The sequence below is a fragment of the Desmodus rotundus genome, chromosome 4 (genome assembly GCF_022682495.2).
Source record: "Desmodus rotundus isolate HL8 chromosome 4, HLdesRot8A.1, whole genome shotgun sequence".
NCBI classification, from domain to species: Eukaryota; Metazoa; Chordata; class Mammalia; order Chiroptera; family Phyllostomidae; genus Desmodus; species Desmodus rotundus.
In genome coordinates this window covers 178506595-178522632 of record NC_071390.1, presented here as the reverse complement: position 1 = coordinate 178522632, position 16038 = coordinate 178506595, and the positions used below count along the sequence as shown (strand labels likewise).

Below are 16038 nucleotides of genomic sequence, written 5' to 3'. Positions count from 1 at the left end.
CCGGCATCACCTCCCCAGCAGGTGACACAGTAGTGTCTGCACCCTGAGTGAAGGGCATCCCGCACATCACAGGTGGATGTTCCTGCTGCCATTGGGCAGATGAGGAAACCGAGGCCGGAGAAGAGCAGTGGCTTCCCCGGGCCCCCCCCCAGGGCAGAGCTGGGGTGCCTGGCTGCTGCCACCACGGTGGCCCATGGCTTCCCGTCTTTCTCCAAAGCAGTAGCGATCAAGGTCTTTTGTCTGCTAGTCATTATGACAGTGTAACCATGGAAACGACTGTATGGGAGTCCTCCAAATAGACAGTTATTTCTGCTTTTAACAGCTCCGAGTCTGCCAAAGGGAAGGGCTGTACCGGAGCACGCAGATTTCTCAGGAGAGGCGATAATGACAATCGCAGCCCCTGCCGGGACCCCTGCCGCGTGCCGCCTGTGCTGGGTGAGATGGCCGCCACAGCCAGTACGTGGGGGGGCTTGCTGCGCACCCCACACTGCACTGAGCTGGCGTCTCCTCAAGTCCTCGGAGCCGGCCTGTGACAGAGGGAGCGGGTCACTCACTTCACAGACCGAGTGTGCACGCTCCCCGAGGCTGCTGTAACAAATTGCCACACAGTTTGGTGGTGGCTCAAGTGACACCAGCAGATGCTTCTGCAGCTCTGGAGCTCAGAGGTCTAGAACCCAGGTGCTGATAGGCCCGTATTCCTTCTAGAAGCTTCAGGGGAGAATCTCCCAGAGGCTGCCTACAGTCCTCCTCCATAGTCAAAGTGTGGCACCGCCACCTCCCTCTCTATCACCCGTCTCCTCTTTGGCCCTGACCTTCCTGTCCCCTCTCAGGACCTCCATGGTCAGAGCAGCCCCTGGAGAGACCGGGACAGTCTTTGCCGCTCAGGACCCTTCGTCACGTCTGCAGAGTCGTTTCCCACGTGAGGCAACACGTACTGGGTCCCAAGGATGAGGATGCGTGCATCCTGAGGGGCCACTGTAGTTTACCACAGGGAGGCACAGAGAGGTTAAGACATTTCCCCAAGGCCACACAGCCAGGCAGACCCAGGAGAGAGGCTCCCATAGTCTCTGCCTGTCAGCCTGTGCTCTTCCTCACTTTCTCGTCCCAGAGGCCTCGAGAACCAAGAACTCTTAGGGGCATTGTGGGTGAGCCCGGTTCACTGAAAGGGGCTGGGAGGGGTGCTCACAGGCCTCAACCTGGTCGGGGATCTGGGGTAAAAAGACCAGACCCAGCCATGCTCTGCTGGGGAGGCTCTAGACACCTGCGTGCAGAGCAGGGTCTCCCAGCAGAGGGGCCAGCCGGCAGGAAGGCTCTGCAGCTTCCTGCTGAGGCCCCAGGGTGGGAGCAAAGCAGGGGCGAGGTGGGAGGTGAAGTCAGAGGGGTGGGCGTGTGGCCAGAGGAGGAGCCGCACTGGGAGGACAGGAGTGGCCGGGCCTGGCTGTGTAACAGGGTCCCCTGGCTGCTCAGTTGGGGCTGTCATCTGTGCGGTGGGGGTGCACGTGGGGGCCAGCTGGGAGGTCACGTGTTCTGTCCCGGGGGAGGTGCTGTTCCCGGACCCAATGGCAGGAGAGAGGGGAGGGATGCTGCAGGCCTGGGGCGGAGGGGAGGCGCAGGCCTTTATGGGGCAAGCAGGCCGATCAATAAGTAGGAGCATCTACGTGGGGAAGGTTTCTGAAGATGTCCGTCTGTCTGTCCATCACGGGTGCTCTGATGCGCTTGGCTCTTCATTCAGGTGGTTAGTGGAGGCTCCTCTGCCCCATAAAGAAAGAAGAGTGAGGCTGCGCAGAGATGGGCGAGGGAGGGAGCCCAGCTGCAGGGGGACGAAGGGGCAGGCTGTAGGGGGCAAAGACTGAGGGGGGGCAGATCACGGTGGGCATTGGATTTTGTTTTTTCTGATGGGGTCTGTCACCCGGGGCTGAGCAGGGCACAGGTACAAGCACAGAACTGTGCCTACTGCCGGTAGTGACTCTGTGTCCCGCCCACTCTGCACAGCCTCAGCAGGGGTGAGGGGGCAGAGCGGCCACCACACAGGAGGCCTTTGCCCCAACACTGGTTTTGTGCAGGAGTGATGAGCTGAGGGGGACCTGGGTCACCCTGTGACCCACACCCCCACACCTCATTTTACTGCTGCGAAGAGCCCCCGCCAGGTCATCCCGGAGCCCTGCCTGAGGGCGGCTTGCAGGAGCTTCTCCTGGAGCCCGAGGAGACCGCTACCCATCCTTCCCGTGGGTGTCCTGGTAGGACATCAGAGCAGAGGAGGGACCCACTGCCATGGCAACTGGGAGCAACACCAGGCAGGATCCCATGGGCTCCCTGGGCTGGCTCTTCCTGTGTGCTGCCCCCCCAACCCCCCACGGACTGGTGGCCCCTGACCTCTGCACTGCGTCCATCTGTGTCCCTCCCTGTCCTTGCTGACCTGTGCGGCTGTCCCTGAATATGAGGCTCAGGCCAACACAGTTCTGCCATCCAACCCTGATCCCCTCACCCCTGGCTCCACCCAGTCAATTCTGCCTGCTTGGTTTAACCCCCTCCGCCCACGTGCCCGGAGAAGACTGTCCCCACACTGGTGACAGGAGTGGTACCTAGCAGGTCCACGGAGAGGGACCCAGCAGGAACCATGGGCACTCAGAGGCCACTGTAGCCCTCCCTGCCGGGCCTTGGCACTCAAGGGGGACTGTGCCAGGCGGGGGCTGAGCCATGGCGGCAGTGGCACCGTGCCCTGTGTGGGCCCCAGGGTGGGTGGGAGGCCAAGGTGATGGTGATGGAGGCCAGGTCCCTGCCCCGAGCGCACTCACAGCCCCACGAGGTGACCACACACCTTGGCGGGGGCCCTGCAGGAGGGTGAGCGTTTGATTTCTTTGGGGCATCTGGACAAGACTCACAGAGGGTGTTGGAGTTGAGGTTCGAAAGGATGCACAGGAGTTGGGAGGAAAGACCGGGGCTAAAAATGGGAAAGGAAATTTCTGGGGGAGAAAACATGTGAAAAAGTCACTACAGAAATACAGTTACGCAGTCTTACTAAGCACCTGTTCCCAGCCCCTCCCTCGCAGGGCGGAGGCTTCCAGGCATCGCCTCCTGAAGTCCCGTGGGGCTGTGCGCCAGGTGAGGGAAGCGCCAGGGCTCACAGAGCTCCGCTCCACCCCACTGCCCCGTGGGTGGCAGGGCAAGCCCTGGGCGGCATGTGTTTGTGGGGACCCCTGGTGCTGCCCTAAGGGCCTTGCCTGCTCCCCCCGCCCCTTGGAGGCTCCGGCTGGGAGGGGCTGGAGTGTGGCTGTAGGAGGTTGGACTTGTGTAGGGGCTGGAGCAGCAGGCCGGGGGGGGGGGGGGGCTGAATTGGAGGGAGCATGTCAGCCGCAGGTCGGAGCTTGAACCTTGATCCCGTGGGAGCCAAGCAGGGTTCTAAGCAAAGCGGGTCGTGTGTGCGGCTGGTGCGTCCACGGGACACACAGGTGCTTCAGAGCCTCGTCTGGGCTCCCCAGAACCCCTCTGCTTCACTTTGGCCTTGGGGGATGTGCTTCTCATCCGTCCCCTGTGTGTGGCAGTGATAACACAGTGAGCCACCTAAAGAAGAGGTCACGGTTGTCAGGGAACCAGCAGGGGCCAAGAGGGCCTTAGTTATGCAAACTCATTAAAGAGAAGCAGGGTGGAGATTGATGCTCCTTTGGAGCTGGAGCCGTCAGAATTTACAATGACGGGGGCGGGGCAGAGAGGCCAAACTGAGCCCGTCACAAGGGACAGGGGCTCTGGGAGGGTTCCCTGGAACTCTCAGCAGCAGTAATTACCGTGAAATGTCCTCAGCGGTCCTGTCAATTAGAGGGGAGACCCCCGTGTCTCTTATTAATGCCCCGGGAGGCGCGCCTTTGGGAGTGTGAGGGAGGAGGGGTGGGCGGGGACTGGTGCAGGAGAGGGCACAGCAGATTGCTGTCAGTTGATTAAAAAATCATGTCAATAATTTCGTAGAAATGTTTGAAAAGAAAAACAAGAACTTTTAGTCCAGGCTTGTTAAAATCCCTTCCCATGAATATCAGCTCTGATCCTTCTGTGTTTAAAAACCCATCGCACATGCCCAGTGCAGCCAGAATTGAGGTCACAGCGGGCCTCTCTGGTCTGTTTCCAACTATTGATCCGATCTTCCTATTGGCCTTTCACCTGCGCGGTCTCCTGACCCTCGGAGCCGCAGAAGGCGCAGTCCATGGCTCTGGGACATCTTGTGTGGATACACCCACGGCTGTGACCCGGTCCCCACCCACCCTAACCCCACAAGGGTGCAGGGGTAGGTTGAGCTGGACCAGCCCGCATGGCCCTGGTGGGGACTGGCCAGCGAAATCCACCAAGGAGGGCGAGGGGGCACAAAAGATCCCCTCACCCTCGGGGTGCAAGAGGCAGACCCGGCTTTATGTTTCTCTAACTCGCCTTCTGTTCTGACCCCACGCAGCAGACATGCACGGACCTGGGGCGGTGCTGGGGCCACTGGCGCCCCTGCTGAGGGTTTGGGGTCCCTCTTCTCTCAGACCCTCTGCCGGCTTCCTTCCCAATCAGGTCATTATCACTGTCCATTTTATTAAAGAAATCCAGTATTGATTTTTTTTTTCTTTACTCCAGGCGTCTGGGAGGAAAGGGACATGCCATCGATCCCTTTGGGGCTTATCAAAGAAAAACTACGAACGTCTAGACCTGCAGACGTAAATAAAGATGGCAGTGTGGTCATCATTATTACCTGGGCACCGCACGTGGTCTCGTGAGGTGGCCAGTTAGAATTCGGAGGTTTTAGAGGCCCACGGTGACCCGCCCACCAGGGAAGCCCGAAGCTCACCGTGCCTCCCTCCCTCCACGCCCTTCTGTGGCTCCCCACTGCCTGTGGGATGGCCTCCTTCCCCTGGCTCCCTGTGCCTTGCTCACTCCTCTCTCCGTCTACACGGCCTTCAGCTTGTCTCTGTCTCAGGACCTTTGCACGTGCCACTCTGCCTGCCTGGAGAGCTCCTCCCCCTTACTTCATTGGGATCTCTGCTCACTCAGCCTCTCGGCAGAGGCCTGCCCTTCCACACCCGCAGCCCCGCCCTCTGTCTCTGCTCTGTGTTCCGCCTCCCAGCGCCCCTCACTGCCTGAAGGAACAGCATGTCCCTGTGTGTTACTGTGCGTCTCTGGGAGGGGTGTGTCGGCTCCAGGAGAGCAGGGGCCTGTGGCTCCCAGCAGCTCCCCAGTCCTGGCACAGGGTGGAGGCCCCGATGGACGGGGTGACTGAGAGAATGAGTGAATGAATGAGTGAGTGATTACAAGCGAGCATCTGATCAGCACCGAGTGTTCCCAGCCACCATGCAGAGGGGAGCTAGGGGCAGAGCTGTGTTTCTGGGAAAAGCAGGAACGGTGGGAATAGCATGAACTTCAGACAACAGGGAAAACCAGGGGCCCAGATGCGGGTTACAGGGCTGGGACAGTCCTGGGAAGCGGGATGCGGGACCTTGTGACTGGGAGGGACGCTGGGGAGGGCACTCCCGGGAGCCTCTGGGGAGGTGTGATCTGCCCTCTGCCCCCCGGCTTCAGCCTGGAGGCTCAGCATGGGCGGCAGGCAGGGCAGCCACTCGGCCGCCCTCCACAAGGACAGCTGGACAGGTGGTCAGATGTCTCAGTCCTTCCAGACTGCCTGGTCCTTGGCTTCCCAGCCCCTTGCCCTCCCCCCGAACCCCCCACCCATCCCAGGCCCCCCTGTGGCCAGGTCATAAGGAGTCAAAGCTTAGCCAGCAGGGACCTAGTTCCCACCCTGCTCCATCCCCAGGACTACTGTCGGATCTGACTGGCCAGTGGGGGCGCTGGTGAGCAAATGGGTGGGACAGCCAGCCATGGACAGGGGTTTGAAAGAGCTTGTCCTGCTTCCCGGGAACCAGGGGGCAAGGGACCCTGTACGCTATGTCCTAGACTGGGATCACCCAGCAGGGACAGCAAGCTGTCACCGTGAGGGGCCAGGTAGGCAGATCCCTGTGTGGAGCAGCTGCTCTAGTACTATAGTAGGGGCAGGTAGTGGACGACAAATGGGACTTTAGCTCCCTCCGGGGCATCGAGGCTTGATTACGCTATGGGCCCTGGGGTGGCCAAACAGAAGGCGCCTGCAAGCAGGGCTCGGCCATGAGCACACTGCACCCCACAAACAGAGGCCCCAGGGCCAGTCAGAGCCCCAACCAATGCCCCACCTAGACCAGGACGTGGTCCAGCACGTTGGGGAGGTCAGCACACCTCACTGGCCTGGAGTTCAGCATCACCACCAGGAGGCAGTAGAGAGCAGCGAGCCCAAGGGGCTCTGTTCCAAACTCCAACCCCACCCTTTCTCCCAGCTCTGAGACCTTCAGCAGGGCTGTCAGCCATCTGTGCCTCGGCTTCCCTGGCTCTAACGTGGGAATAAAAATACTATTTTTCATCCAGGATTAGATGCAGTAATGCATGGAAAGGGCTCGGCACAGACTCCGGCTCAGAGTTGATGCTCAGTAAACACTGCTGGTTCTTCCCTCTTTGTAGGACCGTTCTGGGCTGATGCCTGACAGTTTTAGGTTTGATGAATGACTGAGTGACCGTGCAGCACGCACACAGGGTGGAAACAGAGTCGTGTGTGGTTCCGAGGCCATGGGCAGGAGCAGCCAGTGACGGCTGTCTTTCTTTTTTTTCTTTTGTCCCTGTAGTCTTTGAGGAGCCTGAGGACCCCAGTAACCGCTCCTTCTTCTCGGAGATCATCTCCTCCGTGTCTGACGTGAAGTTCAGCCACAGCGGCCGGTACATGCTCACTCGGGATTATCTCACAGTCAAGGTCTGGGACCTGAACATGGAGGCGAGGCCCATTGAGACCTACCAGGTGAGCCCCTCCGCTGGTGGGAGTCCCCAGACGCCCTTTCCTATGCCGAGAACTCCCGTGGAGGGGCTTTCCCATGTAGGGGGGCTTTCGGGCGCCCATGTAGTAGGCGAAGACACCGAGGCTCAGGAAATGAAGCCAACGTAGCTGGGCCAAGGTCAGGAGGCCCTGCTCAGCCCGGCCCTTCGGGGAGCTGTGTGCCCTCTGCTTGCAGCTCCTGCCCTGAGGCCGGGCTGCAGCTGGCCTGCGGTCCAGGGCCCAGGGCAGCAAGATGAACATCAGGCTGGGCCTGATTTATGGGTGCACATGATTGAGGGTGCAGTCAGTGGCATCCCCCCCAGAGCCAGCATTGGCAGTCCTGCCATCCAGGCGGCAGGCTCCGCCCTCTCTGGGGAGTGTCCTTAGCACAGGCCTCGTAAGCCCCGCCTGTCAGGTGGAGGGTGGGGTGCCTTCCCGGAAAGTCTCTAGTATTAATTATTCTTCTGTTATGATTCGCCCAGGTATGTTAGGGAGTAGAAAACAAACTTCAGGAGACTTGAAAGAATTATGAGACTGCTATAAAGTTGTTTAAGGCTGTTTCCAGTAATGCCTTTAGCTGGGAGATCAGGGAGGCTTATTGGAGGAGGTGATGTTTGTGCTGGACCTGGTAGGATGAGTAGGATTTGGTTATGCAGATGTGAGTGGGAGAACAGCCCCTAACCCGAGAAGCCCCAGCCAAACCCTCATGGTGTCACCAAGGTGTGCACAGAGTTCCACACACTTGACATCTGTCACCTCTACTCCTCACTGCCCCTGGGAAGGAGGTGCCATCAGCCCCATTTTGCGGGCGGGGAAGCTGGAGTTCTGAGCGGTTGGGATGTGTGGGAACTGCCTCATAGTGGACAGTGGCAGGTTCAGGACCACGTCGGAGCCCTGCACCCCTTTCCCTGCCTTCCCTCCCTGGCAGGGCCGGGGATGGGAAGTGTCCTGGGGAGCAGAAGGGGCCCACTGGGAAGGGACATAAGGTTGAGAGGAAAGGACGGGGTGCTCCCAGAAGCCACGTGCCCACAAGGACATCTGGCGTGTTCTGGCCATTACCTCCTTCCCGCAGTTGCCCTCCTTTCTGGGGTCGATTCACAAAAGGACCATCACAGCTCCGTGCGACAAGCTCCCCGTTAGCTGTGCGCGCTCACTGGGCGATGAGGCCTCAGCGGTCTGGGACGGGGCTGCTCCTGGAGGTGGGAACAGCACGTGCGAGGGCCCTGAAGCAGGGCGTGGTTCGTGTAGTGAAATTTCGTGGAGGAGCTGGCTGGAACAGAGTGAGCAAAGGGGAGGGAAGAAGAGCCTGAGGTCCGAGGGGTCTGGAGTGGAGGTGTGACGGGGCCTCTCCCTCTGCTCGTACGGGTGGACTGGGGCCAGGGGTGCAGGCAAAGGCAGGGCGAAAAGGTGGCGGCGCTTGCAACATGCTAGGGGATGGGGCTCGGAGCAGGGCGTCTGTCTCTCCCTTTTCTCAGTGATGGTCATCACACTGTGCTCACGTGACCTTTACCATCAGGGGCATGACCCTGCACCAAGCGGGGTCCCATACTTGGTCCCAGAAGAACCCACAAGGCATACACTCTTATCGCTTTAAGGATGAAGGGACCAAGGCTCAGAGACGCAATGTCACTCGTTCAGGATCACACAGCTGGGGAGGGGCGGAGCCAGGATTTGGTCCCCTTTGTTCCCTCTCTGGCCACAGCTCAGGGGTTGGCCATGTGCCAGGCTGTGGACCCTTCCCGATGAACAGGGGCCATTTGAGAATGCCACCAGACCCGGAGGGCACAGTGCCTCACTGCTCAGTGAGGCCCTCCCCATGGAGGGGGCCAGGACTGCCGGGACCCCCTCGACTCACCCTGTCCCCTCTCCTGCCAGGTCCACGATTACCTGCGGAGCAAGCTGTGCTCCCTGTATGAGAACGACTGCATTTTCGACAAGTTTGAGTGTGCCTGGAACGGGAGCGACAGGTAACCCCAGACCTCGGGCCGGTGGGGCCACCAGGAAGCAGGGGGCCCAAGTGGAGTGTAGCCTTATGTTCAGGAGTAGGAGTCTCCTGCAGCTGCTGCTGACACCTTGGGGCCCCCCAGCCCATGGGGCCTCCGAGCTGGGCTGTGCTCTCTGTCAGAGGGACCGGCTTGGTGGTCATTATGGAAGAGGGGGAAGGGGGACACTTCAGGACACTGAGAAAGCCGGGATGGAGGCGCCAGGCTGAGCCTGGGCTGAGGGCACCCCTGGCACTCCCTCTAGGCACCTGCACCCCAGCTGATCCCAGACCCACTCAGTGAGGCTCCTTGGGTACCCACCTGGAGCTGTAGGCCCCACACTGGGGGTGCCCTGGAAAACACTGCCAGTGGGTCGTGGAGTGGGGGTTCTGTTCTTAATGCTGGCAAAAGGTAAATCCAACTCTATGTGTGAGAGGATTGGGGGTCCCCACAGGTTGTGACCACTGCCCGCCTTTTCCTCACATTGCCACCAGGGGGCGAGCACAAACAGGAGAAGCCTGACTTCTCCTTGCTGCTTGACGCCCACCACTTCCTGCCTTGTACTTCACACTGTGGCCACCCCCAGCCCTGGTGGTCTCCGCCCCCCAGTTCCTATCCCCCCCGCCCTGCCATAACCCACTCTGCTCCTGCCCCTGGAACCCTGCCCACTCCTGTCACCTCACATTACTGCCTCAAGTCAGGGACACCTCCTCCAGGAAGGCCTCAGGATCCTCTTCAACTTGCCCCCAAACCTCCTGGGCTTTCCTTTTCAGTCTTGGCATTTATCACATTTCCTCCTTGCCTCTGGTTGCTTCTCCCACTGGTTGGGGCGCCCCTTCTGAGCTGCTCCCCTGGGGCTTGGGAGTGTCCAGTCTGGAAGGCATAGGCATGTACTACCTCCTCTCCTTCATCCCTAACACCCCTCTGAGCCCGGCACGCCCTGGGGACAGGGATCTCGACATGGATAAGCCCTGGCCCCTGTCTTCCCCCAGCTCAGAGGCTAAGGGGAGGGCAAGTGCTGCCCCCCAGGGCCCCATCCCTGCAGACCAAGCAAACCCGAATCCCATGGGCTCACTGTGTGCTGTCCCTCTCATGCTGATGGGACACTCAAAGTGCCCAGTGCATGGCCACCCAGACTGCCGGTGTCTGCTAACCTCGCCGCGGCCCCTTACCTGCCTCCAGCAAGACTTAGGTGGGCAGCCTGGGGTAGAGGAAAGGTTTTGGTCTGGCACATTGATTTCTGGTCCGCACTCCCCCATTCTCCAGCCTGGCATAAGCCCCTGAGCCTCCTGAGTCTGCTCACCTGGAAGGTGGCTTTCCAGGACTGCTCTGAGGCTGAGACCTGGCGTGTGAAGCTCCTGGCAAGGCCACGGGTCCGCACTGGCCGTGGATGGCCCAGTGATTTGCATGCAGGGGCCTGTTGTCCGCCCTGGTTGCCCACTGAGCCTCCAAGACCCACTTCAAATGCCACCCCCTCTAGGAAGCTCTCCTTGATCTGCCTGGGAGAAAGGGATTTGTGTCAACAAAGCGTCTTCTGGCTGCAGGAGTCAGACAAGCCTAAGCTGGTTCTGAGCAGTTCCGGGCACCGCTAGCCCAGGGCTCACGCTGTGGCTTTGGGGCCATCTCTTCTGTGTCCTTTCTCACTCTGCTCCCCACTCCGTCTCCTTACACTTTAGCTTCATCTTTTCCTACTGGGGACATCGCCCCCTTGCTGCTGGGGATGATGACCCCAAACAGTGACCCTCGCTTGTCCTCATCCCCTACCAGGGCCTAGGAAAAATTCCCATGGAAGGATCTGATTGGCTTTGTTTGGGTCACATGCTCCCTTTTTGAGCCAGTCAGCATGGACATGATTATAACATGTCACAGTTGGCCGGCTGGGGACAGGTGGAGCGCTGTGACTGACAGACCCTCCAGAACCCCAGGGGTAGGGCAGGCGCCTCTCCGGTGGAGAGAGGAGAGCTGGGCAGCGGGAGCCGCCAGGCCCCTGACCCCGCGTGCCGATGAGGAAAATGAGGCCAGCAGAGGGGAAGCGACTTGCCCAGAGGCAAGCCAGGGCAGGCGCTGTCCTTCGCCCTGTTCAGAGGACCTTCTGGAATGTAAGAGAACATTTAAGAATGCTTGCCGTGGTTTGCCTGGGGCCAGGGCCTGGTGTTCTCAGGGGAGAGATCCTCTTCCTGCAGGTGCGGAGGAGGCTGCGTCTCCCCTGGAGCACGTCACCTGGGTCCTGCCCCTTAATAAACCAGGATTAGTAACTGTGGGTGCAGCTGACTTGGATGATCTGACTCTCACTTTCCCGTAATTATCGGGAGAAGAATGGGTGTTGTGTGGAAGCACCCACTGGGTGTGACGTGTTTGCTAAAGAACAAAGGAGCGCTGCCTTTGTGGAGGGAGGGCCGTGGCCCCTGGGCCCCCAGCCCCCAGGGCAGGCAGGGCCCAACCCACCCCCGCCACCTTCCCACTGCCTCCCTAGTCTCCTGGCTCAGATGAATCAGGCTTCAAGCCACGAGGATTAGAATGAGAGGCACCTGTTGGCATTTACGAGGCGGGGTCTCCAGAGCCCAGCACCCATCTAAGTGCCTGACTGTGTTACCCAGTGTACAACCCCCCTCCAGGGCCGGGGCCCTCAGCCCCCCATGTTATAGGTGGGAAAGCAGAGCTGGGAATGGACCTGGGGGGACTGGCCAGAGCCCAGCATCTGCCCAAGCTGCCCAGCCTGGGAGCGAGCCTTTGCCTTTTAGGGACAGTAACTCAGGTGGGGAGAGCAAGCCCTCCGTCCCTGCCTTTACAGGGGGCAGCTACCGGCCCCAGGTCACCCAGACTCTGGGGCTGCCCTGCCTGGCTCCTGACCTCCGTCTGAGCTCCTGGCCACTGCTCTGGGTGATCCGCACCCAGTGGGCCTGCTTGAGGACCAGGGCGGCACCCACCCCAGGCGGCTGAGGGCACCCGGGTGGGGCTGCCGTGGGGCCTGATGGGCTCGCCAGGTGGGTCTCTGTCCTGAGTCCCCAGTGAAAGTCGAGGCCACTCCCGGTGATGACCTGGCTGAGGGCCCCCCACTGGGTAGCCTCCTGTTGGCTGAAATGGCCAGGTGCCGGGCAGCTGAGGGGCAGCCGATGGCCCTCACGCCTCTTCCACTGGCCGAGTCACCGGACCTTCCCTGGTTCCGGAGCGTTTTCAGGCTCAGCAGACTCCCTGCTACCACCCTGGGGGTCCCATTGCAGTGAGGCCCCCTGGGCCATGACTGAGGGGACATTAGAGCCAGTCCAGCCTTCTCTTCGGAGCAAAGAGGGGCTCCTTCGGGCTGGTGGGGTCAGCGGGCGTGCTCCCCACCCAGCAGTCGGGCGGGCTCCGCCCACCTGCAGGAGCCCACCCGCTGCTGCGTGCCTCCAACACATTGTTTAATTGTCTCAGCAGCCAGCTGTTCCGCCACGTGAACTGAGGTGTTAGAGGCAGAATCTCAGAGCAGCGAAGAACAGAGCCCAATAATACATTCAAGTTCTCCACCCACCCTCCCCTCTCCGCCGGAGATGACAAATCTCAAAAAGGCAGCACTGTCTGTCTGGCCCCCTCCCCAGGCATGCCCCCCACCCCCCTCACCTGATGCCCAGAGAGCTTCCGAGAGGCCCTCCACACCCCACTGTCCTGGCCTTGCTCAGAGGCCTGGCTGCCCAGGTGAGCACCACCTGGGTCCTCCTGGGTCCACCTGGACACCCCAGAACTTCCACAGAAGAGCCAGTTTACAGATGGGTTTTAGTCCCTTTGCCCCAAAACACCCGCCCACCAATCTCTGAACACGAGGCCAGAGAAAACAGTTTGGGTGTTAAGGGGGGGTGACCTCAAACACTGCGCAAGGTGGGCTCTGGCCAAGCCCAGCCTCGTGGGTGCACGGCCACCTCTAGGCGCCGCACTGGCTGCGAAGCAGGGCCCACGAGCGGGAGCCAAAAGGAGACCCTTGGCCCACACGTGCCAGGCTCCCGGCCGAGTGAAGGTTCTTCCTGTGAAGAACCAGAACTCCGAGGGGCTGCCTCAGGTGAGAGAGGAGAGAGGCGAGTCCCCTCGTTTTCTTTCTTTCGTTTAAGAAAGATTTTTTATTTATCTTTAGAGAGCGGGGAAGGGAGGGAGAAACAGAGGGAGAGAAGCATCGACAGGCCGCCCCTCAGGGAGCGAGGGCCCCGCAGCCCCGGTGTGTGTTGCGAGAAGGGGCGGGCCTCCCTTTCCCGTGCCCCCCGCCCGACGCCTCTCCTTCTCCGCCAGCGTCATCATGACCGGGGCCTACAACAACTTCTTCCGCATGTTCGACCGGAACACCAAGCGGGACGTGACCCTGGAGGCCTCCAGGGAGAGCAGCAAGCCGAGGGCGGTGCTCAAGCCGCGGCGCGTGTGCATGGGGGGCAAACGCCGGCGGGACGACATCAGCGTGGACAGCTTGGACTTCACCAAGAAGATCCTGCACACGGCCTGGCACCCGGCCGAGAACATCATCGCCATCGCGGCCACCAACAACCTGTACATCTTCCAGGACAAGGTCAACTCCGAGATGCACTAGGCGTGGCACTGGGAGCCCCATCCCCGGAGCCCTCCTGTGGCGGCTGTCTCCGACGCGACGGTCAAACAGCCACTGGAGGAGGAGAGGACGTGGCCCCGCGGGGCCGTCGGCCCCTGGGCCCCGGCCCTCCCCAGGCTCCCGCAGGCCAGGCCGCCTTCGCTGGGAACTGTGTAAAGCGAGGGACACGAAGCAGTCACAGCCGCAGATGATAACACGGAGTGATGGTCGGCCTCCACGTTCAGGGTTCGTTCTTTCCCGCGCTTGACCTGCCTGTGGTCTTTTCCACATTGACAGGGTTTTTACATCGCCAGGTTAATTTTTCACTCCAGCAGTTTCTTTCAAGCCAAGAGGGAGCCAGTGGGAGCCGCTACTGTCACGGCCTCAGCAGCCCCACATCGGGGCTCTGGGGATGGCAAACGAAGCTCAGACCAGCCAGCCAGGGGTCCTCTGGTTATAAAGGGGGTGGTCTCCACTGTCTCAGAGCCCAGGGCCTCACCTTCGCAGTTTGGATTGTGAGTTCATGCTGAGACTTTGGGGCTGCAAGCCCGTCTTTTAGGTTCTTTCTGTGTCTTTCCATATCCCAGGTCTGTTAGGTTTCCGAGTAGAAAGGGGCGGGGGTGGCATCTTCCCAGGTGTGCCTGCAACTCTCATCTGATTTAACCCGACTTCCCTGCGGCGTTGGCCATGGGCCAGGCATGGCCCTCAGTCCCCCTGTGCACCCTCATTCCTCATCCGTCACCGGGAGCTCTGTGGGAACTCACCTGGCTCTGTCTTTGACCTTCTGGAACCTTCCTCAAGCACACCAACTGCTTGCTGAGGGCCAGGCCCTGTGTGCGTCAGGTGCCGGGGGTGAGAACGTGGACGGTTATCACCCCCACCGCACACGTGAGGGGAAGGAGGCCCTGCAATGATCTGTAGTCGGCCCAGGGCACGCGCCAACCACGCGGTGGCGTCCAGAGCCCGTCCGGGTCTTCCACGGGCGCTTTCCTGCCTGCGTCGGTGGCTCACAGTGAAACCAGAGTCTCACCTGGAAGGTGATCTTCAGTGTGAAGAAGGACAGAGTGGGGGAGGGGGGACAGTGACAGGGTCCCAGGAGCACCGAGGTGCGGGAGGCAGAATGGAGAAAACCCTTGGGGCTCCTCGCCCTGCTTGGTGGCGCCAGAAGTCTGGCCCACCCCGTGGTCCCCCCCCCGTGGTCTCCCTTCGCCCACGCTGCACCTGGCTCCTTTCCCGATGCACCAAACCACTTCCGACAGAAACTTGCATGTTATGGCCATTTTAGGGTACCTTTTCTTCCCTGACCACACAGCCTCCAGACACTTCCCTCAGGGCCACAGAGGTCAAGGCCAGCCCCTCCCCACCCCCACCACCCACCCACCCACCCACCTGCTGCCCAGGAAACAGACCCACGCGAGACTTTTCTCCGTGGGTGACGGCGTACCTTTGTGTCTGTCCAAGCACAAAACGCATGTCCACTCGGTCCCGGCCCTTCGGTACTTACACAGGGCGTGGGTCCCTGGGTTCTTTTTTAATCAACATGAATGAAGAAATGCTTGTTTATATGTCACTTAAAACCCAGGCCCTCTGGACAGTATTATATGTACATAGCTACCCTAAGGGAGACGAACAATCACGGGATTGGATTCCTTTTCCCACCCTTTGTAAAGAGGTTCAGGAGTGTGGGCAGTTGTATAGAAACCTTGTGGAAGCCAAAATGCAGCTCGGAGGGCCTCACACACCCCCTGGGGTACTTGGCCCAATCCACGTCCCTTCCTGACTCAGACGCCGAGAGGCAGCTCGAGTCGGCAGCTAGAGGTGACTGTCCAGTGGGATCCGATAGTGGAGTCGCCCTTTCCTCCTGCCAAGTACGCATCTTACGCTGGATTCAAAAGGAGGTCTTAATACAGCTCCTAGGTCCTTACATCTGTTTTCAGTTTTGGATACCAAAACGAAAAGAAACATAGAAGAAGGACCAGAAAGGAAAGGATCTTTTCAGAAGAAAAGCCTGGGGAATAATGGCCAGAGCAAGCCGTGAAGAATAAAATGTGTGTTGAGAAAAGGTGGGCGGGGCGGGGCCGGGCCGGGGGCAGCATGGGAAACGGCGGAAGGACCAGTGACGCGGTCACAGGCCTCGTGTCCTTCCTCTGCCCGGTTTTCTGCCCCCGGGGACTGTGTGGCGTGCTCATGGTCATTGTGAAGTGGGTGGGGTGTTTTTGCTTTCGGTTTCATTCTTGCTGAGGACGGAGCTCTCGGGGGTGTGCAGGCGGCGTCCGCCCACCGGACCCTCCTGGACTCTGTAACTCACAGGTGCATTGTTTTCTTTGGTGTCTCCCAAATTATCCAACTGTTGAATAAAATTATAAATATGTGAATACCAGCTTTTTCCAATAAAACAACAAATGTTACATCGAAAACGAGGCTCGGCATGGTGCTTGTCTTTAAGGAGGCCCCGCGCAGGGCGGTGGGTCCTGTCGGGGGGTGATACGGTGGATGGGGGTGCACATGGGCACTGGGAAGCCTGGTCGGGCTCAGGGCTTTGCTGCCTGCAGCTCCTAACGCGGCTTCTAATCTTTCCGAGCTCTGAGGTCCTCACCGAGGACATGGAGCTATTAATAACATGGACCTCACCGTCCTGGGGGTGGGGCGAGACCTGGCCT

General features: G+C 60.1%; 1 protein-coding gene across 1 annotated transcript in view; it reads left to right on the top strand.

Moving 5' to 3' along the window:
* Positions 1–15787, top strand: part of PPP2R2C (protein phosphatase 2 regulatory subunit Bgamma) — an 85493-nt gene extending 69706 nt beyond the window's left edge. The window contains exons 7-9 of the mRNA XM_053923312.2: positions 6669–6838; positions 8729–8820; positions 13090–15787. Coding sequence (XP_053779287.1) covers positions 6669–6838; positions 8729–8820; positions 13090–13381 — 554 coding nt within the window. The 3' untranslated portion in view covers positions 13382–15787. The remainder of the gene's footprint in view (positions 1–6668; positions 6839–8728; positions 8821–13089) is intronic.
* The last annotated feature ends 251 nt before the right edge of the window (positions 15788–16038 follow it).